Raw genomic sequence first — 27,729 nt, 5'->3', positions numbered from 1 at the left:
CCTCTCCTCAGAAGAAATTGCCTCGTATGGGGTACTCTGCTTCGGCTGGGTCTCCTCCTCCGGGACCGGAGTTCGAGGACCCCGAAGTTTTTTTACTCGCCCTGTTGTTCTCAGGCTTCGGTAGAGCCTGAGGCCTCGACTTCTTCCAGCCCTTCTTGAAGACCGGCGCTGGCGGACCAACTGTCTATTTCCTCGTTCCTGAGGCAGATGGCGGATGACCTGGACATTACCCTCGATTCTGGTTCTCAATACTCCAAGGAGTATCTCGATACCATGCATTTGCCTCGTCCTCCAGCCGAGTCCTTACGCCTGCCGCTGCACAAGCTCCTCGACCAGACCTTCATGAGGTGTTTTGAGTCTCCTTACTCTATCCCTGCGGTCCCTGGGAAATTGGATGCTCGGTACCGCAGGTGCATCATAAGGGCTTCGAGGGACCTCAGCTTTCACATCAGTCCCTCCTGATCGAATCCTCGCTCAAGCGGTCTCATCCGGCCCAGGTGTATGCTTCGGTGCCTCCAGGCCGCGAGGGCAGAACCATGGATAAGTTTGGACGACGCATCTATCAAAATTCTATGATGGCGTCCCGAGTTCTGAATTATAATTTCCATTTTGCCACCTGTTTGGAATTTTTTCTTCCTGTGCTTCGGAGATTTACGCCCTACATCGAATCCCAGGCTCGTTTTGAGTTTGAGGCGGTGGTTGCTTCGCTGTCCCAGCTTCGACTTCAGTTGATGCAATCTGCCTATGATGCCTTCGAGCTCTCGGCCCGGGCGGCGGCCTGCTCTGTGGCGATGCGCTGGTTGGCCTGGTTGCGGACCATTGACATGGTCCCGAATCTTCAGGACCGCCTGGCGAACGTCCCGTGTGCTGGGGCGGATCTTTTTGACGAATCCATCGAGACCGTCACGAAGAAATTGTCTGATCATGAAAAGTCCTTTCAGTCCATTCTTCGGCCAAAGCCTAAACCTCAGCAGTCTCGACCGCCATTAATCTATCAACGGCGTTATCAGCCGAGGCAAGATCCGCCTGCAAGGCAACCTGCGAAGCGGCAGCCTCCTCAGAAGGCTCAGCAAAAGCCTCAGCCGTCTACTGTCCCCAAGGCTCCTCAGCCTTTTTGACTGTGTCTTCGAGGGCATAACCAGTCTCGTTCTGCCTCCCCCTGTTTTTCCCATCGGGGGGCGGCTCCATCATTTTTGTCATAGTTGGGAGGCGATAACCACCGACCTCTGGGTCCTTACTATCATCAGGGAAGGGTACTCTCTTCAATTCCTTCGGGTCCCTCCGGACCACCCTCCAAGAGAGTATCCTTCCAACTTGACTCAGCCGCCCTTCTTCAGGAAGCTCAATCCTTGCTCCAGCTTCGTGCCATCGAGCCAGTCCCTGTGGACCAACACAACCGGGGGTTTTACTCCCGGTACTTCCTTGTTCCGAAGAAGACGGGTGACCTGCGACCCATTCTGGACCTAAGGGTCCTCAACAAGTTCTTAGTCAAAGAGAGGTTTCGCATGCTGACCCTAGCTTCTCTTTATCCCCTCCTCGAGCAGAACGACTGGTTGTGCTCTCTGGATCTCAAGGAGGCCTACACTCACATTCCCATTCATCCGGCCTCTCGCATGTATCTCAGATTTCGGGTGGGACATCTACATCTGCAGTATCGATTGCTTCTTTTCGGCCTATCCTCATCTCCCAGAGTCTTCACGAAGTGTCTGGTAGTGGTGGCCGCGGCACTCCGGAGCAATGGTCTTCAGGCTTTTCCCTACCTCGACGACTGGCTCATCAAGGCCCCCTCGGCTCCGGAGGTCATCTCGGCGACCCTGGCCACTATTTCCTTCCTGCAGAATTTGGGCTTCGAGATCAACTTCCCCAAATCTCATCTACAGCCTACCCAGTCGCTCCCCTTCATCGGGGCGGTCCTGGACACCATTCAGCTCAGAGCATTCCTTCCTCCTCAGCGCCTAGATGCTCTTCTTCATCTCTGCCAGTCTTTGTCTTCTCGCCAGTCCATCTCAGCGAGACACATGATGGTCCTCCTGGGACACATGGCCTCTACAGTTCATGTGACGCCGTTTGCCAGACTCCATCTCAGAATTCCGCAGTGGACCCTGGCATCTCAATGGATTCAGGTGTCGGATCCGTTGTCTTGACACATCGTAGTCACTCCTGCTCTTCGGCAGTCGCTACTTTGGTGGATGACCTCTTCGAATCTATCCAGAGGTTTGCTGTTTCACACTCCTCCCCACCAGAAGGTTCTCACGATCGACTCCTCGACCTATGCCTGGGGGGCGCATCTGGATGGTCTTCGCACTCAGGGATTCTGGACCAGTGCGGACCGACTCCATCAAATCAATCTTCTGGAGCTCAGAGCCATCTTCAATGCTCTTCAAGCTTTTCAACATTTGCTTCACGACATGGTGGTCCTCATTTGCACAGACAATCAGGTCGCCATGTATTATGTCAACAAGCAGGGGGGCACGGGCTCGGCCTCCCTCTGCCAGGAAGCTCTCAGAGTCTGGGATTGGGCGGTTCGCCACAACGCCTTCCTCAAAGCTGTCTACATTCAGGGGAAGGACAACGTCTTGGCGGCAACTTGAGTCGCCTCCTCCAGCCTCACGAATGGACTCTTCATTCCACGTCCCTTCATCAGGTCTTTGCTCAGTGGGGAACGCCTCAGATAGACCTCTTTGCGGCTCCCCACAACTTCAAGCTGCCTCAGTTTTGCTCCAGGATCTACACTCCTCATCGCCTCGAGGCGGATGCTTTTCTGCTGGATTGGGGGAATCGCTTTCTGTATGCGTTTCCTCCGTTTCCTCTCATTCAAAAGACTCTGGTCAAGCTGAGGTCCGAACGGGCCACCATGATCCTGATAGCTCCTCGGTGGCCCCGACAGCCTTGGTTCTCCCTTCTACTTCAACTCAGCAGCAGGGAGCCCTTCCTTCTTCCAGTATTTCCTTCATTGCTTACTCAGCATCAGGGATCGCTACTTCATCCCAACCTGCAGTCTCTCCACCTGACAGCTTGGTTCCTCTCAACGTAACCCCTCACCAGTTTTCCCAGGTGGTGAGGGATGTCTTGGAGGCTTCCAGGAAGCCTGCTACTCGTCAATGCTACTCCTAAAAATGGACTAGATTTTCTTCATGGTGTATTTCCAACTCTAAGGAACCTCAGCGAGCCTCTCTTTCTTCTGTGTTGGACTATCTTCTACACCTGTCTCAGTCTGGTCTCAAGTCAACATCTATACGAGTCCACCTGAGTGCGATTGCGGCTTTTCATCGGCCTCTGCAAGGGAAACCTCTCTCTGCTCATCCTGTAGTTTCCAGATTTATGAAAGGACTTTTCCATGTCAATCCTCCTCTCAAACCTCCTCCAGTGGTTTGGGATCTCAATGTTGTCCTTTCTCGGCTTATGAAACCTCCTTTTGAGCCTCTCAACAAGGCTCCACTAAAGTTTCTCACTTGGAAAGTGGTTTTTCTAGTGGCCCTCACTTCTGCTCGCAGGGTCAGTGAGCTTCAGGCCTTAGTGGCGGACCCTCCTTTCACGGTATTCCATCATGACAAGGTGGTCCTCCGCACTCATCCGAAATTCCTGCCTAAAGTGGTCTCTGAATTTCATCTCAACCAATCCGTTGTCCTTCCAGTGTTTTTTCCAAAGCCTCACTCTCATCCTGGAGAATCGGCCCTTCACACTCTGGACTGTAAACGTGCTTTGGCTTTCTACCTGGATCGCACCAAACCGCACAGAACTGCTCCTCAGCTATTCGTCTCCTTTGATCCGAACAAGTTGGGACGACCTGTAACAAAGCGTACCATCTCCAACTGGTTGGCAGCTTGTATCTCTTTCTGCTATGCCCAGGCTGGATTGCCCCTTCCCTGTAAGGTCACAGCCCATAAGGTCAGAGCGATGGCAGCCTCTGTAGCCTTCCTCAGATCAACACCGATTGAGGAGATTTGTAAGGCTGCTACTTGGTCCTCGGTTCATACCTTCACCTCTCATTATTGTCTGGATACTTTCTCCAGACGGGATGGACAGTTTGGCCAAACAGTATTACAAAATTTATTCTCCTAAGTTGCCAACTCTCCCACCTTCTCATTGAGGTTAGCTTGGAGGTCACCCACTAGTGAGAATACCTGCCTGCTTGTCCTGGGATAAAGCAATGTTACTTACCGTAACAGTTGTTATCTAGGGACAGCAGGCAGCTATTCTCACGTCCCACCCACCTCCCCTGGGTTGGCTTCTCTGCTAGCTCCTGAACTGAGGAGACACGCCCGGACTATCGTGCGGGAAGGCACTGGCGCATGCGTAGTGCGGGCATCTCGAAACTTCTGAGTTTCTTCAAGCAAGACATGCTTGTGAGACGTCCGTATCGGGGCTTTGTCGGATGACATCACCCACTAGTGAGAATAGCTGCCTGCTGTCCCTGGATAACAACTGGGTTTTTTTTGGTTTTTTTTTGGAATTTTTTATTTATATTATTCAACAAAATTTTACAAGAATACATCTTGTTACATTAAATACAGGAAAGAAAAAACAATACAGAAGTATTACAGATTCATACTTATGAAAATAATTTTTCCTTTCTTAGACCACCATAATAGGGGGATGGTCAATCGAAAATTTTTGAGAGAAATTTAACAAGAAACTTAATTAAACAATTAGGCTTTATGTTCTAAACACCAGCTATTAATTTCTATTTCCCCTCAGTCCTTGATGATTTTCTTTACATCCAAGAATTCCTTCAGGTGATTAGGAGAAAAAAATGTATATTTAACTCCCAAATACCTAACTAGGCATTTACAGGGGTATGCTAACAAGAAAGTTGCTCCCAATTTTATAGTATCTTGACGCATAGAAAGAAATTCTTTCCTCCGTTCTTGTGTAGTCTTTGCGACATCAGGATATATCCAAACTTTTTGCTCCCCAAATAATTTCTGTGAGTTTTTAAAGAATAGTTTCATAATCATGTTCACGTCTTGCTCAAAAACGAATGATACTAAGAGCGTAGCTCTAACATTATCAGTAGAAATTGTTTGTTCAAGAAGAGCAGTCACATTAGCAAATTCTATTTCATTATTTTCCCTCCTTATCTCTTTCTCAATCTCATCTTCTCCTTGTCTTCCGGGTATCTTCTTATTTGGTAAATAGTAGATTTTATTTATAGGGGGAATACAATTTGACGAAATCTTTAAATTTTCAATCAGGTATCTTTTTAATAAGTCCAAAGGCAATATACCCGGAATTTGAGGAAAATTTAAAATACGGAGGTTCAAACGCCTGTTGAAATTTTCAAATTGCTCCAATTTCTTATTTATAAGGAAACTATCTTTAATTGAAGCCACCTTGAATTGTTGTAAATGCAGTATATCCTCCTGCATCTGCTTAGTTTGAGCACTAGAATCCCTTTTCATTACTTCCACAGTTTCAGTCAGCACATCCAATTTTTCCACTATTTTTATTACCTTTTCAGATGATTTTTCCATTTTTGACTCCATCCGCTGAAGCAAGGACCAGATGCCTTGAAGAGAAACCTCCGTCGGAGAGGACAAATCCCCCTCTCTCTTGTTAGCTTCCATCAGCAAACTGTCTCCAGACGCTGTGCCCTCGTCGGGAGACCCCACGCCTCCACTTCCGGGATCGGGTGTCTCTCGCCACATCGTTCCGGCAGCCGCCGGACACGGAGGAGTATGGGAAACCGGTGGAGACAGCGATGTCTCTATGCCCGAAAGGGCAAGCGACTCCCTCTCTTCGCCGCCCAATGCCGGGCTCTCCACTCCGGATATTGCTGGTGCCGGAGGAGCCGAAAAGAAGCTATCCATCGTTAGCTGTCGGGGGGTAGACACCAAGGCCGGCGAGGAAGGTCCCCTGACCACCCCTTTTCTTTTCGGAGGCATAAGGAGAACGAGGTAAATAAATCAGGCAAAAACTGAAGCTAAACGAGGAGAGATCTTAACGCGTCTCTCACAGCTCCTCACATCGCCGCCATCTTGACCCTCAGTGATCGATAACAACTGTTACGGTAAGTAACATTGCTTTCTCTACATGTGGGTGACGTCATCCACAGAGCCCCTTTGCGGACAGCTTTTCAAGCAAACTTGATTGAAGATCTCAAAAGTTTGCTAGTGCTGTACCACGCATGCGTGTGCCTTCCCGCTCCACTAGAGGGCGCCTCCCCTCGTCATGTTCTTCAGTTCTTAGTTTTCCGCGGAGCCAGACAGCCCTGTCTCTCTTCTCTGCGTTTTTTCTACGTGCCTTTCTTGCACTGCGGCTTCTTATTTTTACTTAGTTCGGGAATCGCTGTGCTCTTCTTTTGTTGTTTTTACTAGTTTCGTGTTTTCGGCGAATTGGGGGCTCCCGGTTTGCCTTGGCCGCGGCTCTCTTTTTTGACTTATGTTCCGGCCCTTGACCAGGTTTAAAAAGTGCACTTAGTGCGGTCGGGTGATTTTGATCACTGATCCGCACCGCTGGTGCATCTTGTGCCTCGGAGTCGACCATCCTACGGGCTCTTGCCCTCGTTGTGCTACCCTCCAACCTTGGGCTCTCAGGAGGCATCGAGCGCGGATTGTGGAGCTCTTCGCTATGGAGACTGATCTATCTGCGGGCCCGGTCTCAACCTCGGCCTCGGTCTCGACGTCGGCCTCGAAGACCTCAGTCCCGTGAAATTCTCCCTCTACCTCGAAGACCTCGATGGCTCCGGCCTCAAAATCCTCCACCGCAGATAAGTCTCCTCGTCCGTCTTCAGGGTCAGTTCAGCTACCTAAGAAGCCCTCCTCGGAGTCTCTGACCGTCCAGGTGGTGACTGCCTCGATGAAACCACCTATTAAGGCCTCCAAGTGTACCTCCACCATAAATACTCTTCCTCAAAGTCGCCTCAGGTGGAGCACACTGCTGCACCTGTAGGGACAAATATGGTCTTGGTGCCGATGTTCAAGGATATGCTTAAGGCTATCATCTCCTCGCAGCTCTTCTCTGCTTTGGCTCAGCTTGACCCGTCCTCGACCTCGCTTGCGACGGACCAGCCTGAGTGTCGCTTCGAGGGTTCTCAGGGCAAGGGGCGTTGGTCTCGGCCTCTGTCCTCCTCGGACTCTTCCCTGCTTCCTTCTGGTCGAGGCGCCTTTCTCCCTCCTCCTTGAGACCCGCTAAGAGGCGGGGTAGATCGCCGGGCCCTCGTACGAAGGGGTCCATTAAAGCCTCGGACCTGGTGTTGTCTGATCCGAGTCTCCGGCGGTCGCCGGTGCGGTCTCGGACTCCTTCCCGTGGGGCACCGGCATCGGGAGCTTCGGCCTCTTTTTCCCGACACTTGTCGTCTTCCCAAGACCCTCGAGGGGGGCTTCGTCGGTCCTCGGTGCCTCGGACCCCTGAGTCCTCGCCTGCGGGGACCTCTAAGCGCAAGATCTCCTCGACTCCCCCCCCCCTGTTCTTTTAGCGGCGCTTCTTCAACATCAGCTTGTTGACTCTGACATGCCGGCGCAGTACTCCCGGGAGGCTTCCCCCTCTTTTTCTGCTGCTTTGCAGTCTCGCTCGACCTCCCCCCCTTGAGGGGTGGTCTGAGAGCAAGCCCTCTTCTTTTACCAGATTCATCCTGGACATAGGGAAGGCGTTGAATTTGGACCTCCAGTCGGATTCCCGCTATTCCAAAGAATATTTGGAGGAGATGGAACTTCTCTATCCTCCTAAGGAGTCCTTGCGGCTCCCCTTGAATCCAGTGTTACAACAAACTTTTTTCCGCAACCTGGAAACTCCGTATGCTATTCCAGCCATTCCGTCTAAAATGGGTACCAGACAGTCCCCTGTAAGGTGTTTGAGACGGCTCAGTTTTCCCACCAGTCTTTGGTGGTGAAGTCTTCCCTCAAGAAGTCTTACCCTTCTAAGGACTACGCGGCTGTCCCAGCTGGGAGGGAAGGACTATGGATAAGTTTGGTAGGCACCTGTACCAAAATTCTATGATGGCTAATAGGGTCCTTAATTACAACTTTACTGTCATGTCCTATCTTAAGCAGTGCATTAAATCTCTGCCATCCTTTCAGGATGACTTGCCGGTCCACCGCCGTGCGGATTTCCGCAGGCTTCTGGATACCTTTTCGCAGCTTCAGGTTTACATGTTCCAGGCTTCGTATGATGCTTTTGAACTTTCTTCTGGGGTCTCTGCCTTCACTGTGGCCATGCGTCGCTTGGCGTGGCTGCGCATAGTTGATATAGATCCGAATCTGCAGGACCGGTTGGCGAATCATCCGTGCTTGGGCAATGAACTGTTTGATGACTCTATCGAGGCGGCCACCAAGCGCCTCTTGGAGCACGAGCGCTCCTTTGCCTCCTTGGTCCGGGCCAAGGCGAAGCCTGCTCCTCCCAAATCGATGCTGGCATTTTCTAGACCTCCTTCGAGGCGTCCACAGCAGCAGAGGGCCCCGCCGAAGCCGCAGACCCTGGCTGCGGCCAAACCAGCGCCATCCTTTTGACTGTCTGGGCGGGAGAGGGCTGGCCTCCTCTGCCCTTGAGCCTGCTCCTCTGCCTATTGGGGGCCTTCTCAGCGCTTTCTTTCACCGCTGGGCTCTGATCACTGTGGACAAATGGGTCCTCTCCGTTAACAGGGAGGGGTATTCGCTCCATTTCCATTCCTCACCTCCGGACAGGCCCCCCACAGAGTATCCTTCGAGTGGTGCACAGCTTCCTCTGCTACTCCGGGAGGCTCACGCCCTCCTTCGCCTGCGGGTGGTGGAGGTGGTCCCCTGTTGTCAACGGGGCTCCAGGTTTTATTCCCGCTACTTTCTGGTTCCCAAAAAGACCGGGAAGCTTCGCCCTATTTTGGATCTCCAGGGGCTGAACAAGTTTCTGGTCAAGAAGTTCTGCATGCTCTCTCTTCCCACTTTATATCCCTTGATGGAAGAGGGGGACTGGTTTTGTTCACTAGACCTGAAGGAGGTTTACACTCATGTGCCGATTCACCCAGCCTTTTGACGCTTCCTTCGCTTTCGGGTGGAGGACCTTCATCTGCAGTATCGGGTCCTCGTGTTCGGGCTCGCTTCATCCCCACGGGTCTTCACGAAATGCCTCGTGGTGGTGGCGGCGGCCCTGAGGTCTCGAGGTCTTCAGGTGTTCCCGTACCTCGACGACTGGCTAATCAAGGCACCGTCGAGGGAGGGGGTTATCTCAGCAACCCGTCAGCCTATTATCTTCCTTCAGCGTTTGGGGTTCAAGGTCAACTTCCCAAAGTCCCAGTTGTGTCCCTCTCAGTCCCTGCAGTTTATTGGAGCCGTACTGGACACGGTTCGCCTCCGGTCATTTCTGCCTCAGTCTCGACAAGCCTCACTTGTTCAGCTCAGTCAACAGGTCTCCCTGAGGGCTTCGGTCTCGGCCAGACAGATGATGATCCTCTTGGGGCACATGGCCTCCACCGTTCATGTGACACCCTTTGCCAGATTGCACTTCCAGGTGCCTCAGTGGACTCTGGCGTCCCAGTGGAGGCAGGATCGGGATCCCGTATCTCAGCACATTGCGGTGACTCCCTCCTTGAGATGTTTGCTCCGTTGGTGGACAGACTCTTCCAATCTTTCCAGAGGTTTACTCTTTCTTGTGCCTCCACCTTGGAAAGTCCTAATGACGGACTCCTCGGCGTACGCCTGGGGGGGTCATCTCGACGGCCTTCAGACTCAGGGTCCTTGGTCAGATGCGGACCGTCGCTGCCACATCAACCTGCTGGAGCTCCAGGCCATTTACAGGGCGATGGTGGCTTTCCTGTATTTGCTGCAGGATCAAATGGTCCTGGTGCGTACAGACAACCAGGTGGCGATGTATTATGTGAACAAGCAAGGGGGTACGGGTTCCCTGTCACTTTGCAAGGAGGCGCTTCGGCTTTGGGAGTGGGCGATACGCCACAACGTCTTCCTTTGTGCGGTCTACATCCAGGGCGAGCAAAACTGCCTGGCAGACAGGTTAAGTCACCTCCTTCAGCCGCACGAGTGGTCGCTCCATTCCTCGACTCTGCATCAGGTGTTTGCTCGGAGGGGGACTCCACAGATAGATCTGTTCGCTTCGCCCCTCAATCACAAGTTGTCTCGTTTTTGTTCAAGGATCTACTCCCTGGATCATCTCGAGGCGGATGCTTGCCTTCTGGATTGGACGGGCAGGTATCTCTATGCGTTCCCTCCCTTTCCTCTGATTCTGAAAACTCTCATGCACCTCCGATCGACGCACGCTGCTATGATTTTAATGGCACCTCGGTTGCCCAGGCAGCCGTGGTTCTCCCTTCTTCTCCAACTCAGTGTCCAGGAACCTCTTCTGCTGCCTGTATTTCCGTCTCAGAGTCGGGGTTCGCTGCTGCACCCCAATCTGCAGTCTCTGCACTTAATGGCTTGGTTCCTTTCCACCTGACTTCCTCCCGGGGGTTTTCTCAGTTGGTGTGCAATGTTTTAGAAGCTTCTAGGAAGACTTCCACTAGACAGTGTTATTCTCAGAAGTAGTCTCGATTCGCCGCGTGGTGTGTTTCCCAATGCTTTGAGCCTTTGTCTGCCTCATTGTCCTCAGTGATGGAGTACTTGCTTCATTTGTCTCAGTCTGGGCTTAAAACGACTTCTATTAGAGTTCATCTCAGTGCAATTGCTGCCTTTCATCGGCTACTCGATGGGAAATCGCTCTCGGACCATCTGCTGATTTCTCGCTTCATGAGGAGCCTCTTGAATGTCCATCCTCTTCTCAAGCCTCCCCCGGTGGTTTGGGATCTTAATGTGGTTCTCGCTCAATTGATGAAACCTCCCTTTGAACCCTTTGATAGGGCCCATCTGAAGTTCCTTACTTGGAAAGTGATGTTCCTGATTGCTCTCACGTCTGCTCGAAGGATCAGTGAGCTACAGGCTCTGGTTGCGGACTCACCTTTTACTGTCTTTCATCATGACAAGGTGGTCCTGCATACTCATCCTAAGTTCTTGCCAAAGGTGGTTTCGGATTTCCACCTTAATCAGTCTATTGTCTTTCCGGTGTTTTTTCCTAAGCCCCATTCTCACCCTGGGGAAGTGGTGCTTCACACTCTTGACTGTAAACGGGTGTTGGCTTTCTATCTTCATCGCACCCAGTCTCATCGGAGGGATCCTCAACTTTTCTTGTCCTTTGATCCTAATCGGTTGGGGCGTCCTGTTTCCAAGCGCACCTTGTCCAACTGGTTAGCTGCTTGTATTTCCTTCTGCTACGCTCAGGCTGGTCTCTCGCTGCACGGTCGGGTCACGGGGCATAAGGTCCGAGCGATGGCGGCGTCTGTTGCTTTTCTCAGATCAACGCCTATTGAGGAGATCTACAAGGCCGCCACTTGGTCTTTGGTTCATACCTTCACCTCTCACTATTGTCTGGATGCTTTTTCCAGACGTGACGGCCAATTTGGTCAGTTTTGCGTAATCTGTTTTCATAAATTGCCAACTTTCCCTCCGCCTCTGTTTGGTTAGCTTGGAGGTCACCCACATGTAGAGAATATGCTGCCTGCTTGTCCTGGGATAAAGCACAGTTACTTACCGTAACAGGTGTTATCCAGGGACAGCAGGCAGATATTCTCGCAACCCTCCCACCTCCCCGGGGTTCTTTGCTAGCTATCTGAACTGAAGACCATGAGGAGGGGATGTGCCCTCTAGTGGAGCGGGAAGGCACACACATGCGTGGTGCAGCACCAGCAAACTTTGAGATCTTCAATCAAGTTTGCTTGAAAAGCTGTCCGCGACGGGGCTCCGTGGATGATGTCACCCACATGTAGAGAATATCTGCCTGCTGTCCCTGGATAACACCTGTTACGGTAAGTAACTGTGCTTTATTGTGCCCAAGAAAGACTCGGATGACTGGAGACTAATCCTGAATCTGAAGTCTGTCAATGCAGCACAAAATGTGCCCACGTTCCAGAAGGATAGTGTACTCGATTATTGCTTTAGTGGCACTAGGGGAATTCCTAACCTCACTGGACTTGATAGAGGCTTACTTACATATTCCCACGTTCCCGGAACACAGAAAGTTTCGCAGGTTCCATGTGCTGGACAAGCATTTTCAATTCTCAGCACTACCGTTTGGTTTGGCAGCAGCACCTTGCACCTTTACCAATGTGATGATGGTGGTGACAGCAACACTTCTGTGCAAGGCAGTGGATTCAAGTACACCCATATTTTGGACGAATGGTTAATTAGGGCTCCATCCAAACCCAAAGATTACAAGGCAGTGACACAAGTTGTCCAGCTTCTGCAAGATTATCAATTTCCAAAAGAGGTACCTGGAACTGACCCACTCCCTGGAGTACTTGGGGATTTTCTGCAATATGGCAAAAGGCTGTGGTTTTCTTCCAGAGTCTCATCAGCTGAATACTAAGGACCCAGATCTTAAAGAGTTTCTGGCAATGCCAATTCCTATAGTTTGGCTCTACCTGCAGGTACTGGGGTCAATGGTATTGAACATAGAAATGGTGCTTTGGGTGAAAGCTCATTTACATCCTCTTCAGAAAGCATTGTTAGCCCTCTGGTCTTCACAGACTGATTTGCTCTGGATGACGTTGAACTAGACAGTGGAAGCTCATTAAAGCTTGCGTTGGAGGCTTCGGGCAGAAACAGTATCCAAGAACTTGCATCTCCATAGGTGATACTGATGACAGATGCCAGTCTCTACGACTTGGAGGTCATTGCGAGGGTTATCCGGTTCAGGGCCGGTGGTTATCCTCTCAAAGAAAATGGCCAATCAATAGATTGGAACTGGGAGCCAGTCACCTAGTGTGACAGTCATTTGAAAAGACCCAGGAAGGCAAAGCAGTCGCAGTTTTCTTGGTCAATACCACAGTGGTGGCATACGTCAACAGGGAAGCAGCAAGGGTGCTCCTTGAAGCTGGAGGCCCAACTGTTGTTTCCCTGAGCAGAATCCCATCTACAAGATTTTCAGTAGCGCATATAGCAGAAGTGGACAGTGTATAAACAGTCTCTCAGTAACCAGACTCTGGATTTGGGTGAGTTGTCTTTGTCCCAGAGTACTTTTCAACAAAAGATCGAAGTTTGATCTAATGGCATCAGTGGACAACAAGAAGGCTTCTCAATTTCTTCAGCTGCAAAGTAGAGCTGGGGATCGGCAGCAGTGACAATCATGGCCAACAAAGGTTCGGTCATGGCCAACAAAGGAACTGATGTACGTATTTCCCCATGGCCAATGTTAGGATGAATTATTCAAAGAATAATGACCCACCAAGGGGTGGGGGGGGTGGGTGAATTTTGTGGTGCTGGATTGATCGCGTCACCCATGGTACGCAGATTTGGTTCGACTACATCAGGACAAATGCCTCAGACTGCCTATTCACCCAGCGCTTCTGTCGCAGGGTCCAATTACTCTGGAGAGTCTGGAATGATTTGGGCTTCCGGCATGTAAAGAAGAAAGGATATTCAGAGGGAGTAATATCTAACCTCTTACGATCTAAGCAGCCGCCTGTTGTTGCAGCCTCTGCTAAGGTTTGAACCTTCAGCACTTGTCTGCAGAACATAAGGTAGAGCCTTTTAGGGATCCAATTTCCGCTGTCCTATCATTTTGCTGATCAACAAATTGAGTTAATTGGGTATAGGTGGATCTGTACTTAAATGGATTAATGATTTTTTAGTAAACAGGAATTATAGCATGCTGAAGGATGGAACTTTCCTAAGAGCTGGGCTTCTTTCTGTGGAGTGCCTCAGGGCTCTTCTATTTCTCCTACGCTTTTTAATATCTTTGAGTACTCTGCAAAAAAGTTTTTCAGCCAAAGTTTGTATGTTAACTTATGCTGATGATATTTTTTTATTAATTCCGTTAGGTTCAAACAAGGTTGACATTTCAGCTAAGATCACTTATTGCATGAATAGAATTAGAGATTGGACTTCTACTAATAAGTTGAAATTGAATGCAAGTAAGATGAAATTCTTTGGTTTCATAATTCACTATCTTCCGTTCCTTCATTTCTTACTCTACAATCAACCCTGTAAGTAGATAAAACATCTAAAGTTTTGGGTATTCTTTTAGACTCTTTTCTTACATTTGAAGATCAAATTTCTAATTTATGAAGGAAGATTTTATATATCACTAGTGTTTAAGCCCGTTATATTCATTACAGTAATGAGTGCTAGAATAGCCCCACCTATATCCTGATCCCACCCATGCCCTGCCTCTACCATGGCCAGACTCTGCCTCCCACTGATCCCAGTCATACCACCTCACCTTTCACCATTTCCTTAGTCCTCTGTACCCTTTTGCCCCTCATAGATCCTCCATTGCATTTATCACTCTTTTAGTCCCAGCTCCATTCCTATCTATCCTTCCTTCCCTTCAAGGCCATTCTTCCTGTCCCTATATTCCACCCCCCACCCAGTTACTCTTCCTTTTCTACCCTTTCTCTTGTACCCCACCCCAAAAAAGTAGCGGCGGCAGCAGTCCTGACCCGCCAACTCCCCATTCCTTACCCAAAGCAGCAATGGCAGCGCTGTAAACGGGCTGTTTGCGGGCTGCCCTGACAGGGCCTTTAACTGCGCATGAGTCTGGCCTCCTGAACCCCCATTACTTACCTGAGGCGGCAGCAGTGGCCCTGACATACCAACTCCTCCTCCCTCCCTCTGTGCCCCAAAGCAGCAGCGGTCCTACCTCTCCTTTTCCCCCTTTCACACCCTCTACCATCTCTCTCTGACCCTGATTCACCCCTTTTGCCATCTTTCCCCTTCGTCCTTCCCAAGGCCATCTCCCTCTCCTTCCCCCTCCCTATCCCCCTTGTAGCCCCTCTGTCCTTCTGATCCATCTCCCAAATCTGACCTCTTCCTTCCTCCCTCCTACCCCATGTTATCTCCAGCATGTAGGGTGTGTATACATTCCAAATTAAACCGCACTCCCCATAATAGCAACCATATCACTGTATACATTATGGTGTCATATCAGAGCCGATTGACATTCTCCTTCATTGCCATCAGAAAGAGGCACCTGCTTTTAATCACTTCATGTCCTGGGTCTCATGCCTGGCATGATTACAAGGCAGTGATTTAATGAAAATCCCCAAGTACTCCAGGGAGTGGGTCAGTTCCAGGTGCCTGTTTTGGAAATTGATAATCCATCCCAGGTCTTGCAGAAGCTGGACAACTTGTGTCACTGCATGATTTAATATAACATGAAATCTCTCTTGTATTTCTGAAATTTGTTTCTCTGCTTTCATGGCGACGTTGCTTCTGAAATGCTGATAAGAGCCAGGCCGAGATACAGCCTCGGCTCCGCTCATGCTTAGAAGCAGAACTTAAGCCTCTGCATTCCACTGGGGGGGGGGTTCAGCTTGTTTTTGCAGATCGCTTCCCCCCTACCCCTTGCCTTTGCATAAGTCTTTTCCATCGTACACTGAGACGCTTCCCTGCTCTCACTGCCGCAAGCCGCCGAACGCGCTGAAAGCTGATGAGGATCGCGGCCGGCTGTAGTGAACCTCGCAGGCCGCTCTGCACCTCGGTAGCACATTCCCTCTGACGTGAACCCATGCGTCAGAGGGAACGTGCTACCGAGGTGCAGAGTGGCCTGTGAGGTTCGCTACAGCCGGTGATCAGAGGCGGAGCAGCAGCGGTTGGTGAGTGAAGGCGGGAGGTGGGAGTCGCCGGTGTGTTCCCTGCCTCCGTGTTCTCCCTGCCTCTGTGTTCGAAAATCGAATTCAGCACGGAAGCACACCTCACGGAGGCAGCAAACACAAAACCCTAAGTGCGCATGCACGCTTAGGATTTTATTATAGAGGATGAGGAAACTTAGGCTATTGAAGTCATTCTTTTTTGAACATCATTTTGCACTATTGGTTCAGATGTTAGTGTTAACTCAAGTTGATTACTGTAATTCTTTATATTTGAACTTAACATCAAAATTGTTCAAAAAATTGCAGTTACGAATCTTCATTGGTTATCGGTTGAGAGGCAAGTTAAGTTTAAATCAGCTTGCATAGTTCATCGAATATTACAGACTGACTCTTCAGATAATCTGATTTTGCTTTTTTTTCTCATTTGTATTATTCTTCCACCATATTATGTGGTACTTTATTACTACATTTTCTGGGAATCCAGTGAATTACAGCAGTGTTTCTCAACACGCGGTATGCGTGCTCCAGGGGGGTACACGGCGCCGGCGCTGTATGTCACCTAACTTCCTTCTGCCATCAAGTATCTATCACTTTCCTCGTCTTCTCTCCCCAGCCTCCCTCCTCCCTCCTCCTCTGGACCAAAAGCGGCAGCTTACTGTGGGCTTTTAATTTCTCCATGCAGCTGCCGCTAGCATTAGTTTAGCCAGCAATTCCATCAGGCAGCTTGCCTCCGATGAAAGAGAAAGTTGCATCATCAGAGGCGGGCCAGCCTAGCAAAGGACCCAAGGCTGCCTGATTGAATCGCCAGCTCAACAGTACCTCTCAAATCCCTAGTGGCAGCTCACTGTGTGCTTTTAACTTCCACACACAGCTGCCACTAGCTTTAGTTTAGCCATGGTTCCATCAGGTAGCCTCAGGGCCTTTGCTAGGCCAGCCCACTTCCAAGAAAGAGAATGTTGCATCATCAGGAGGCGGGAAGGCCTAGCAAAGGCCCCAGGCCTGCCTGATGGAACCGCAGCTAAACTAGCGGATGCTGTGTGGAGAAGTTAAAGCACGCAGTGAGCTGCTGCTAGGGAGATGAGAGGTACTGCTGGACATGGGGAGAGGAGAGGTGCTGCTGGATATGGCAGAAGAGGAGGGGAAGGGAAAGGTGGGGTTTGACTTGAAGGGGATGGAAAGGAAAGGTGCTGCACACTGGAGGGGAGGGGGAGATAGTGCATGGGGAGAGAGCATATTAATTGTGAGTGGGGTTGGAGGGAAGGAAAGAAGGAAGATTGTTGCAGGATGAGTGAGAGTGATGAGAGAGGGAGAAATGTTCATGGTGTGAAGAAGAGGGAGAAATAGGGCATGAGAAGAGAACATGTGAGTGAGGTTGGTGAGAGATGGACTGGAGGGGTGGTAGGAGAGATGTCATACTTGAGAGAAAGGATGAGGTGAAAGAGAAAGCATGCAGGAGGTAGAAATTGATAGACTCATGGATAGAGAGGGGGCAAGATGGATGGGGAGCAGAAAGGAGGGAAAGAGAAATGTCACAGTCGGGGAAGGGGGAGAGGGCAGAGTAAAATTTGGACTCATGGAGGGACAGACAGAGATGTTGGTTGGGGAAGGTCATGAGGTCTGGAGGAGAGGAAATGTGCAGGACGCAGAAAGAAAGAAATATTGGATGCATAGTCAGAAGGAAGTGCAACCAGAGACTCATGAAATCACCAGACAACAAAGGTAGGGGAAAAGCTTTTAATCTCAATTTAGTGATCAAAATGTATCAGTTTTGAGAATTTATATCTGCTGTCTATATTTTGCACTGTATTTGTCTATTTTTCTATAGTTTTACTTAAGTGACATTGCATATTTTAAATTCATCTGCCTTGACCTCTTTGAAAAAAAATGAATATAAATGATGATTAACATTTTCTCTGAATACATTGTGCTTTGTGATTTTTTAATTTTGTGGTTACTATTATGTATTAATAAGATTATGTTGTGTGTATATGAAAAATGGAAGGAAGAAATTGCATTACAATTAGTATTATTATGGGGTGGGGTCTGGGGTGGAGCTGAGTGGGTCTGAGGCAGAGCTTGGTACTTGGTTGATATTTGGGGTGTGGGTACTTATTTGATATTTGTTAAACTTAAGGGGTACTTGGTTTGAAAAAGTTGGAAAACATGGATTCACTAGAGGTAGGCCTTGTCAGATAAATCTGATCAATTTCTTTGACTGGGTGACAAGAGAATTGGATAGATGGTGTGTGCTAGATGTGGTGTATTTAGATTTTAGCAAAGTCTTTGACAGTGTTCCACACAGACATCTAATAAAGTGAGTGCTCTCGGGATAGGCCCCAAATGATGAGCTGGGTCAGGAACTGGTTGAGTAGAAGACAACAGAGGGTAGTGGTTCTGTTCTTGGGCCTGTTCTTTTAACATTTTTATAGATTATATTGCTGAAGGGCTGTTGGGTAAGATTTGCCTCTTTGCAGATAATACCAAAATCTGCAATAGAGTAGATACCCAGGATGGTGTGAATAACATGAAGAAAGAGCTGGTGAAGCTTGAAAATTGGTCTGAAATTTGGCAGCTAAAATTTAATGCTAAGAAAAGCAAGGTCATGCATTTGGGCTGCAAAAACCTAAGGGAATGGTACAGTTTAGGGGATGAAGAACTTATGTGCACGACAGAAGAGCAGGACTTGGGTGTGATTGTATGTAATGATCTTAAGGTGGCTAAACAGGTTGAAAAGGTGACGGCAAAAGCTAGAAGGATGCTAGGGTGCATAGGAAGAGGTATGGCCAGTAGGAAAAAGGAGGTATTGATCCCCTGTATAAGACTCTGGTGAGATCTCATTTAAGATATTGTGTACAATTCTGGAGGCCGCACCTTCAAAAAGATATAAAAAGGATGGAGTCAGTCCAGAGGAAGGCTACTAAAATGGTCTTCATCATAAGGTCTATGGAGACAGATTTGGAGGAAATAGATCAAATGAATACACTCTGGGCATATATCAAAATATTCACAGCATTTACTAAGTCACACTTGTATTGTGCTCAGAGAACCGTTACAAGGTAAAAACACCCTTTCAGTGAACTAGAAAGCCCACCTTTGAAAACGGCTCAAGTCTCAATCATTGCACAACAGTGAGTGTATAAAGTGCTTTTTATCAAGTTACATAATGTATTTAAATGGGAAGACAAAGAGTCAATTCACCAAATCAAAAAGTAAAAATTTTTAAACTTAGCTGCATGTAAACGTGTGAATGAGTACAAATGGGTCTCAGGTCCTGACGCGTTTTGCAATCAGCTGCTTCAGAAGACCCTGATTGATGCAGGCAAAATAACTCGCATTTCTATCTGGCAGAAGAGGGGAGATGTGATAGAGGCATTTAAATACCTACGTGGCGTAAATGCGCATGAGTGAAGTCTCTTTCATTTGAAAGGAAACTCTGGAATGAGAGGGCATAGAATGAAATTAAGAGGTGATAGTCTCAGGAGTAATCTAAGAAAATACTTTTACAGAAAGGGTGGTAGATGCTTGGAACAGTCTCTCAGAAAAGGCGGTGGCGACAGACTGTCTCTGAATTCAAGAAAGTATGGGATAGGCATGTGAGATCTCTTGGAGAGAGGAAGAGATAATGGTTACTGTGCATGGGCCATTTGGCCTTTATCTACCATCATGCTTCTATGTCAATTTAGCCTGCTTAAGACATGTCTGTCTGTCTCCAAATGCTTGCCTTGGAGAAGCCAAGAGAGCATAAAGATGAGTTTTATTCAGCTTTCAAGGAAGTACAATAACTGATGCGATAGCTCGCTATGGCAAAATCTGTGGGAGATCCTATAACAGCTATATAAATGTAGGTGGCTTGTTTGGTTTCACCTTGTTTGCATTAAGTTTCATGAAGTTTAATTCATTGTCTTTGTTGCAGAGCAGAAAAGACTTGACTTGGTTGGGGAGTTCCCTTTGTCATTCCTGTTATTTCTCCTCTTTTAGGGGTGATCATAAGAACATAAGAATAGCCTTACTGGGTCAGACCAATGGTCCAGCTAGCCCAGTATCCCGTTTTCACGAAGACTAATCCAAGTCACAAGTACCTGGCAAAAACCCAAATAGTAGCAGCATTCCATGCTACCGTCCCATGTCTGTCTCAACAGCAGACTATGGACTTTTCCTCCAGGAATTTGTCCAAACCTTTTTTAAAACCAGCTACTTTAACCGTCCTTACCACATCTTCTGGCAACACGTTTGGTATGAAGTGAGGAGGTGGGCATTGCCCAATAGCACAAGGAGGCAGAGCTGAAAAGCTGTGGATGATTCCTTCTGCAAAACCCACTGGTCAAGACTTATGTTCCTTTATACTAGAAAGAAGATTATCAATGTACGAACTTAATCGTTTCTTACCCATTGAATGTTCGTGGTAGGTGAGTTGTGAATGTTTCTTTTAGTAACTGCTTAGATCATCTTTTGCCAGATGTGCGGTTTATAAATCAGTTCAAATAAATAAGATGTTAATTTTGTTAAAGGCTGAGGGAAATCCTCATGGCGGCCAGCGCTAATATTAAAACTCCTATGATGAGCATTCCAGTACTGAACACGAAGAAAGCGCTCAAGAAAGTGAAAAAGCTAAAGAAACAGCTCACTCGAGTGTGCTTGGCAGATGTGAGTATTTGAGCTACGTTTATATAATACATTATTTTCATGAAACTTGACTCCTAGGAAAACTATGCAGTGTGAAAATCAAACTAAAGGTACTCCAACTTGATGTAAAAATAAATCTGCGTTAAGTGTGCTTGGCAGATGTGAGTATTTGAGTTATCTGCTATAATAAAACCCTTAGCGCGCATGCGCACTTCAATCTCCGTGTTCCATGCCTCTGTGATGGCGTGCAGTGCATGCGCAGTGCCTGCCTCAGCTGATTTCCTGCCCCGATCTCTGACGCCAGCTGACTTCCTGCCTTCTGACTATGCTGCCATTTCCAGGACGCCTCTTCTTCTCACCCCTGGACCAGCAGCGGCAGTAGCCGCGGTTTCATCAAGAAGCTGCGGGGCATTTGCTAGGCCGGCCCACTTCGATAATGCGAGGCGGGCCGGCCTAGCAAAAACCCCGATGCTGTCCAGGCTAGCGAATGCTGGACAGGGAGAGCAGGGAAGGGAGATGGGTACTACTGGACACGGGGTAGGTAAAAGGAAGTGAGAAGGGCTACTGCTGGACAGGGGGAGCAGGAAGCAAAGAAAGAAAGGCCTCGGTGTCCCATTGTGCTAAAAGTCTCCCTCCACAGATCTACCTTTTCTTAACTACCCTTTCATCCAGCAACTCTCCCTCCTTCCCCACCACCCCAGAGTCCACCGTCTCTCCCTTTCTTTTCCCAACTACCCTCCTATCCAGTATCTTTATCCCCCCTCCACACCATCCCTTGTGTCCAACTTCTCTCCCTTTCTGTTCCTTCCCTCCCTAAATCCCATTGTCCATCATCTCTCTCCCTCTATTTTCAGACCCATTATTTTTTCCACCCCAAAGTCCAGCATAGCACGTTTCTTTGAACCCTCCCTCCCTCCATGTACTTCTACACCAGGGCCCCCCTCCCCTAAAGGTCTGTCCCCCCCCTGAAGGCCTGTTTCCCCCTTGAAGGCTTCCCCCCCTTAAAGGCCTGTCCCCCTTAAAGTTCTGCATCCCACCCCTGATGGCCTGTCCCTCCCCCTTGAAGGCCTGCATTCCCCCGAAGGCCTGCCTGCCTGTCCCTCCTGAAGGCCTGCACCTGCCCCTGAAGGCCTGTCCCCCCCCCCTTAAAAGCCTGCATCCTACCCCTGAAGGTCTGCCTGCCTGTCCCCCCCAAAGCACTGCCCCCCTCCCCAGAATGCCTGCGTGTTCCCCCTAGCCTCCCCACACCGTTTAACTTTGAGGAACAACTTGTAGACAAGATCACGGTGCTAGCGATCTTTGCACTGCTTCGGAGCTGTTTCCTCTGCCGCGGACACGCCCCTCCTCTGACGTCAGAGGCAGGATCGCGGCGAAAGAAACAGCTCTGAAGCAGTACAAAGATCGTTAGCAACGCAATCTTGACTGCAGGCTGCTCCTATAAGGTAAACGGTGCGGGGAGGCCGGGGGGGGGAAGCGGGAGCCGGGGGGGGAAAGCTGGATACCGGGAGGGGGAACCAGACGCCAGGGTGGGAAGCCAACAGCAGCACTTCCCGACTGACCCTCCCCCCTCGCCCTCTAAAGCAGGTGCGGCAGTGGCAGGCCAGCAAGAGCAGCGCTGCCGCTCCTGCTTTAGGGGGTGAGGGGGGAAGGTCAGCCAAATCGGGAGGCCAATTTTTATTTTTTTTTTAATTGTTTCGAATCGATTCACCCGAAGTGAATCGGTGAACCAATTTAAATCGTGAATCGGGCAGCTCTACTATGTAGCTGTTTAGTATATGCCAGTATGCCAACATTTAATGTACTTTAGCCACTTTTCTCAGGATATCATACAGGTGGCTTTACATATTCAGTTATGCCTTCAAATATTCATATAGTTTCAAAACAAGACTTCAGAAGTGTCACTCATGGCTTAGTTAACCTCTCATTGCCATAAGCTTTACACAACCACCTTGTCATTAGTCATATGTTTTTAAGTTTTTTATATATAACTTCTTATTCACGCTTAGTCTCTCCATAACTCTATTTTTAAAGAGCAAATAGAGATAATCACTTATCTTATTAAACATTCTGTCCGTTGGCCAGGGGGAATACGTCCAACACGTTTCGCCAAAACAAGAAGCGACTGTCCTTTTCCCCTATAACAGCACTTCCCGACTGACCCTCCCCCCTCGCCCTCTAAAGCAGGTGCGGCAGTGGCAGGCCAGCAAGAGCAGCGCTGCCGCTCCTGCTTTAGGGGGTGAGGGGGGAAGGTCAGCCAAATCGGGAGGCCAATTTTTTTTTTTTTTTTAATTGTTTCGAATCGAAGAGCGTTCCAGATTTCTACCACTCTCTGGGTGAAGAAGAATTTCCTTATGTTTGTACGGAATCTATCCCCTTTTAACTTTAGAAAGTGCCCTCTCATTCTCTCTACCTTGGAGAGGGTGAACAACCTGTCTTTATCTACTAAGTCTATTCCCTCCATTATCTTGAATGTTTCGATCATGTCCCCTCTGTCTCCTCTTTTCAAGGGAGAAGAAACCCAGTTTCTCTAATCTCTCACTGTACGGCAACTCCTCCAGCCCCTTAACCATTTTAGTCACTCTTCTTTGGACCTTTTTTGAGTAGTACTGGGTCCTTCTTCATGTATGGCGACCAGTGCTGGACGCAGTATTCCAGGTGGGAGCGTAACATGGCCCAGTACAGTGGCATGATAACCTTCTCCGATCTGTTTGTGATCCCCTTCTTAATCATTCCTAGCATTTTGTTTGTCCTTTTCGCCGCCGCCTCACATTGTGCGGATGGCTTCCTCGACTTGTCGATCATAATTCCCAAGCCTCTTTCCTGGGAGGTCTCTCCAAATACCGCCCCGGACATCCTGTATTCGTGCATGAGATTTTTGTTACTGCCATGTATCACTTTACACTTATCCATGTTGAACCTCATCTGCCATGTTGATGCCCATTCCTCAAACCTGATTATGTCACATTGCAGATCTTCGCAATCCCCCTGTGTCTTTACTACTCTGAACAACTTCGTATCGTCCACAAATTTAATCACCTCACTCATCATACCTATGTCCAGATCATTTATAAAGATGTTGAAGAGCATGGGTCCAAGCACTGAACCCTGCGGCACCCCACTGGTGATGCTCTTCCAGTCTTGATTATTGTCCATTTACCCCCACTCTCTGTTTCCTATGCTCCAGCCAGTTTTTAATCCACATGAGTATTTCACCCTCCATTCCATGGCTCGCAATTTTCCAAAGTAGTCATTCATGCGGAATCTTGTCAAACGCCTTCTGAAAATCCAGATATACAATGTCGACTGGGTCACCCTTGTCTATCTGTTTGTTTTACTCCCTAGAAGAAGTGCAGCAAGTTTGTCAAACAAGATCTGTCTTTGCTGAAACCATGCTGGCTGGTCCTCATCAGACCATGTCTGTCAAGGTGATCAATGATGCGGTCCTTTATCAGCGCCTCCACCATATTTCCCGATACCGAGGTCAGACTCACCGATCTGTAGTTTCCCGGGTCTCCCCTCGAACCTTTTTTGAAGATCGGCGTAACATTCACCACCTTCCAGTCCTCCGAAATCTTTCCTGATCGACAGATTGGCTATTAGTTGGCGCAGTTCAGCTATAACCCTTTTCAGTTCCTTGATTACCCTTGGATGGATGCCATCCGGTCCCGGGGACTTATCATTTTTAAGCCTATCAATCTGCCTGCTTGCATCTTGTACATCACCATCTCCACAGCGTATTTTGTTTCTGCAATGCACACTGGGAGCAGGGAGGCTCCAGCCCACTAAACTGAAGCAATGCACACTGGGAGTAGAAGGCTCCAGTTTACTTAGCCCACAGTGGTGCATATTGTTTACATATCTTAAGCAATCTGTTCTCATGAATGTAAGGGCAGAACACATGTTCTCTTCTTCCTCCATTGCTGCTGCTCATCTGTTAGCAGTAGCAATCCACATGTTCTCGTCTTCCTCCATTGCTGCTGCTCATCTGTTAGCAGTAGCAATCCTTTCACTACCAAACAGTGACACAGTGTTAAGTAGCAGAAGCTGCTTTTCCTATGACATCAGTGTTTGTTGAAAATTTGGTTATTTTAAGTGGGATAATGACTAAAGCTATAAAAGCAAACAGTGTTTACATCTTTCAACCAATTCTTTCCTTATCACATTTGCAAAGTTTATTTTCCATAACTAGTATTTGCTCATCAGAAGAGAATTAAAGTCTTAAGCATGTGTGCCCTGGAGCAGAGGAGGAAGTGGTATTCAACCTAGCTACATTTTATTTGGTATGGGTAGTTTTTGCCATGAAAATATATATTGAAGCTTCTAAAAATGTATCTATTCATGTCATTGTATATCACTTTCTATAGACAAAGTACAACAAACATATTGTGCAATAAAATATAATAGAACAAAAATTCTAATAAAATCTTATCTCAAATTAAAGGTGTGAGGATACTGACTCAAATTGAAATAGAGAAGAATTCTCCAAAAGAATTTGAATGCATGGAACAACCCCTCCCCCCCACTTTCAAAATTAGTATTAAAATTCAGAAAACAGGAGGAAAGCCCAAAGAATTCTTGGGAGTGGGGAAGTGATAATAAAGCCAGAGACCAATCAGGGTTTGTGGTCTTGTGGTAGACAAGGCATCCATCTAGAGAAGCAACATTTGGGGGCAATGCAAAAAAATGACAGAGCAGCTGAAAGGAGCTGTCAATGCTGCAGGTTTCCTATGCTGGAAAAGGCAAGGAGTACAATGACAGTATGTCAGGAAGGGAAAATGAAAGGGAGGCGCTGCTGGACACCTTGGGGGTAGGAAGGGAAGGAGAGATGCTGGACAGTTTTGGGGTGGGGATAAAGAAGGAAAGATAACTGGATACTTGGAGGAGAAAAAGAAATAGAGATGGTGGACCACGGAGGAGTTGTATAGTTAAAGGTTTGCTTAGGGTGTCAGTTACCACTGGCCCTTGGTGGATAAGGAGGATGGCCATCTATTTCTGAAAATTCTTTTAGATGTTTGGAAGGGAATGTCTCTCAGGGGGTTTTGGATCTGAAATTGAAGGAGCTTTAAGTAAGTTGTTCCTCTTCCTTAACATTTATGATTTGAATGCCACATATGTGGATTGGAAGGATTTCAGATTATTTGGTATTGTGTTATAGGTGCTGCATAAAATAGATGTACAGGAGACTTTCCGAGTGGAAGGGAAATTAAGCAAATGTCATGTATACCAAATCAAGTTTCATTTCTTGCCATATAAACATTATCAGCAAGAGAAGTGTCTGAAGCCAGATGATATTTTACATTATATGGAAACAAGGTACACATTTTTAAACTTTGTTTTTATATATCTCGTACAAGTTTTCTTTCATATGTGGGAGGAAGGCAAAATTAATTTCTGAATCCTAAAAGCTCATTGAAGCTCTTAAGTGGAAATTCTGCCTATATAACCTCGTTGTATTCTCTATTTGATTTCCAAATGTACAGTTTTGTTTATTAAATTATTCATATCAAATGCTTATTCTGCAGACCTTTTGGTAGTAATAATATAGCAGCCTGCATAAGTTATACCAGTTTTCAAAGCAGAACTAAAATGCATAGATTTACATTGAAAAATACCCTGATGGAGTTAACTAGCATGCAGTTACATTCTATTTGGTATGGGTAGTTTTTGCTGTATCCCTATAGCTTCTAAAAATGTATCTATTCATGTCATTGTATATCACTTTCTAAAGACAAAGTAAATTCTGTAACCGGTGTCTGTCAAAAACAACACCAGTTACAGAATCCATCCCAACCCCCCCCCACGACATCGGAGCAGGAGGGAACCCAAGCCTTCCTGCCCCGTGATCCCCAACCCCCTCAATTATGTTCGGGGCAGGAGGGAACCCAAGCCCTCCTGCCCCGCGATCCTCAACCCCCCACCCCGAGTCCGATCCGGGCAGGAGGGAGCCCAAGCCTTCCTGGCCTCTCGCCCCCCCCACCCCCTACAAGATCGGGCAGGAGGGAACCCAACCCCTCCTGCCCAGGCGGACCCCCCACCCCCCACTACAATATGGGCAGGAGGGATCCCAGGCCCTCCTGCCCTCGACACAACCCCCCCAACGACCGAACCCCCGATCGGCCCCCCTGCCGACCCGGAATGGGGCCGGATTGGCTCAAGCGGCTGAAACCCCGCCCACAGGTGGGGCCTAAGGCGCCTGGGCCAACCAGAATAGGCCCGGGAGTCTTAGGCCCCTCCTGTGGGCGAGGCCTTAGGCACATGGGCCCAACTCCTACCCGTATTGTAGGGAGGGGTTGGGCTCCCTCCTGCCCGATCTTATAGGGGGTGGGGGGCAAGAGGAAAGGAGGGCTTGGGTTCCCTCCTGGCCGGATCGGACTCAAGGGGGGGGGGGTTTGGGGATCGCGGAGCAGGAGGGCTTGGGTTCCCTCCTGCCCCGTAATCGGGGGGGTTGGGGATCTCGGGGCAGGAGGGCTTGGGTTCCCTATTGCCCCGATGTTGTCGGGGTGGGGGGGTTGATGTATCGCGGCAGGAGAGATGCCTCATCTCCCCTACCGCGATGCCATCACTCAGGGAGGCAGAGAGCAGGACAGTTGGCAAGGACGTGAGCGATTGGTCCTCAGCAGTTGCTTCTTTTTGGATCAGCCAGCCCAATCAGTGTTCCTTCTTCTGTTTAGTGAATTGCTGCCTTCCTACTTTGCATACCATTTGCAGGTGTGGATCAGGCAGAAGGTTAGTGAATCGGGTCGGAGAATGCTCACAAACTGGTCAGGACATGATCGGTGAGCTTAGTGAATTTGGGCCAAAGAGGAAAGCTAAAGGTCAAATAGATCAAAGAAGTCTCTGGTAATTAGTATCTCTCAATGTTTTTAAATATTATATCCAATCTTCCAAATTCACTCATGCGCACTTACACACTTGTACACTTGGGCCCAAGTTTCCATTCAGCCTTTCTTACAAGACATTAAATAAGTAAAGCTTTTAGTTACCTAAATAACTGTGTAAGAATACATAGTAAAGGTTTAAACACAGAGCTATGAAAAGCGGGAATCTGAGGGCCATCTCAGTAGCTCACAAGAAGGGAGGGGGAGCAGCCCATTTGGTCAGAAAACCAAAGGCAGAAATTTGAAGTCTATATATATTATTCCTATGATTTTCTTACTATATATTCCCAGTTTTTTTTTCTGGCTCTTAACTGTATCCTATATTCAATTTTCTGTATCTCTTTCCCGGAGAAGCACTTAACCTTTCATATGCGTTGCCCTATCTATCAATTTTATCTCTAGCTAATTTACCCAAAACTATACAGAAAGGTGTCTGCATATAAAAAAATCTACACCCAACTGGGGTCTCCTTTTTTTTTTTAGGCTTGCATATATCAAACAAATACCTTTTACACTGTCCATATTAGAAAGGTTTGCCACACTCTTGTTTATTTGAGCCAAAGGGCCACATCCTTAGCCCCTCTTGAACACTGCTTTGGCACCCTTCAGCAATGTTCACACCTAGGACTTCAGTGGTCTTACCTCTGTAGGTTGTGCCCAAAGCAAACCCAATACAATCTT

At 48.1% G+C, this 27,729-nt stretch overlaps 1 protein-coding gene across 2 annotated transcripts in view; it reads left to right on the top strand.

Annotated features, from left to right (window-relative positions):
• POLR1A (RNA polymerase I subunit A) overlaps positions 1-27,729 on the top strand; it is a 232,973-nt gene that overhangs the window by 129,372 nt on the left and 75,872 nt on the right. For both annotated transcript variants that reach the window (XM_033951847.1, XM_033951837.1), the window contains exons 26-27: positions 20,056-20,191; positions 25,326-25,483. In XM_033951847.1, coding sequence (XP_033807738.1) covers positions 20,056-20,191; positions 25,326-25,483 — 294 coding nt within the window. The remainder of the gene's footprint in view (positions 1-20,055; positions 20,192-25,325; positions 25,484-27,729) is intronic.

The sequence above is a fragment of the Geotrypetes seraphini genome, chromosome 1 (assembly GCF_902459505.1).
Source record: "Geotrypetes seraphini chromosome 1, aGeoSer1.1, whole genome shotgun sequence".
Lineage (NCBI taxonomy): Eukaryota > Metazoa > Chordata > Amphibia > Gymnophiona > Dermophiidae > Geotrypetes > Geotrypetes seraphini.
This window is presented reverse-complemented; position numbering and strand designations above follow the sequence as displayed.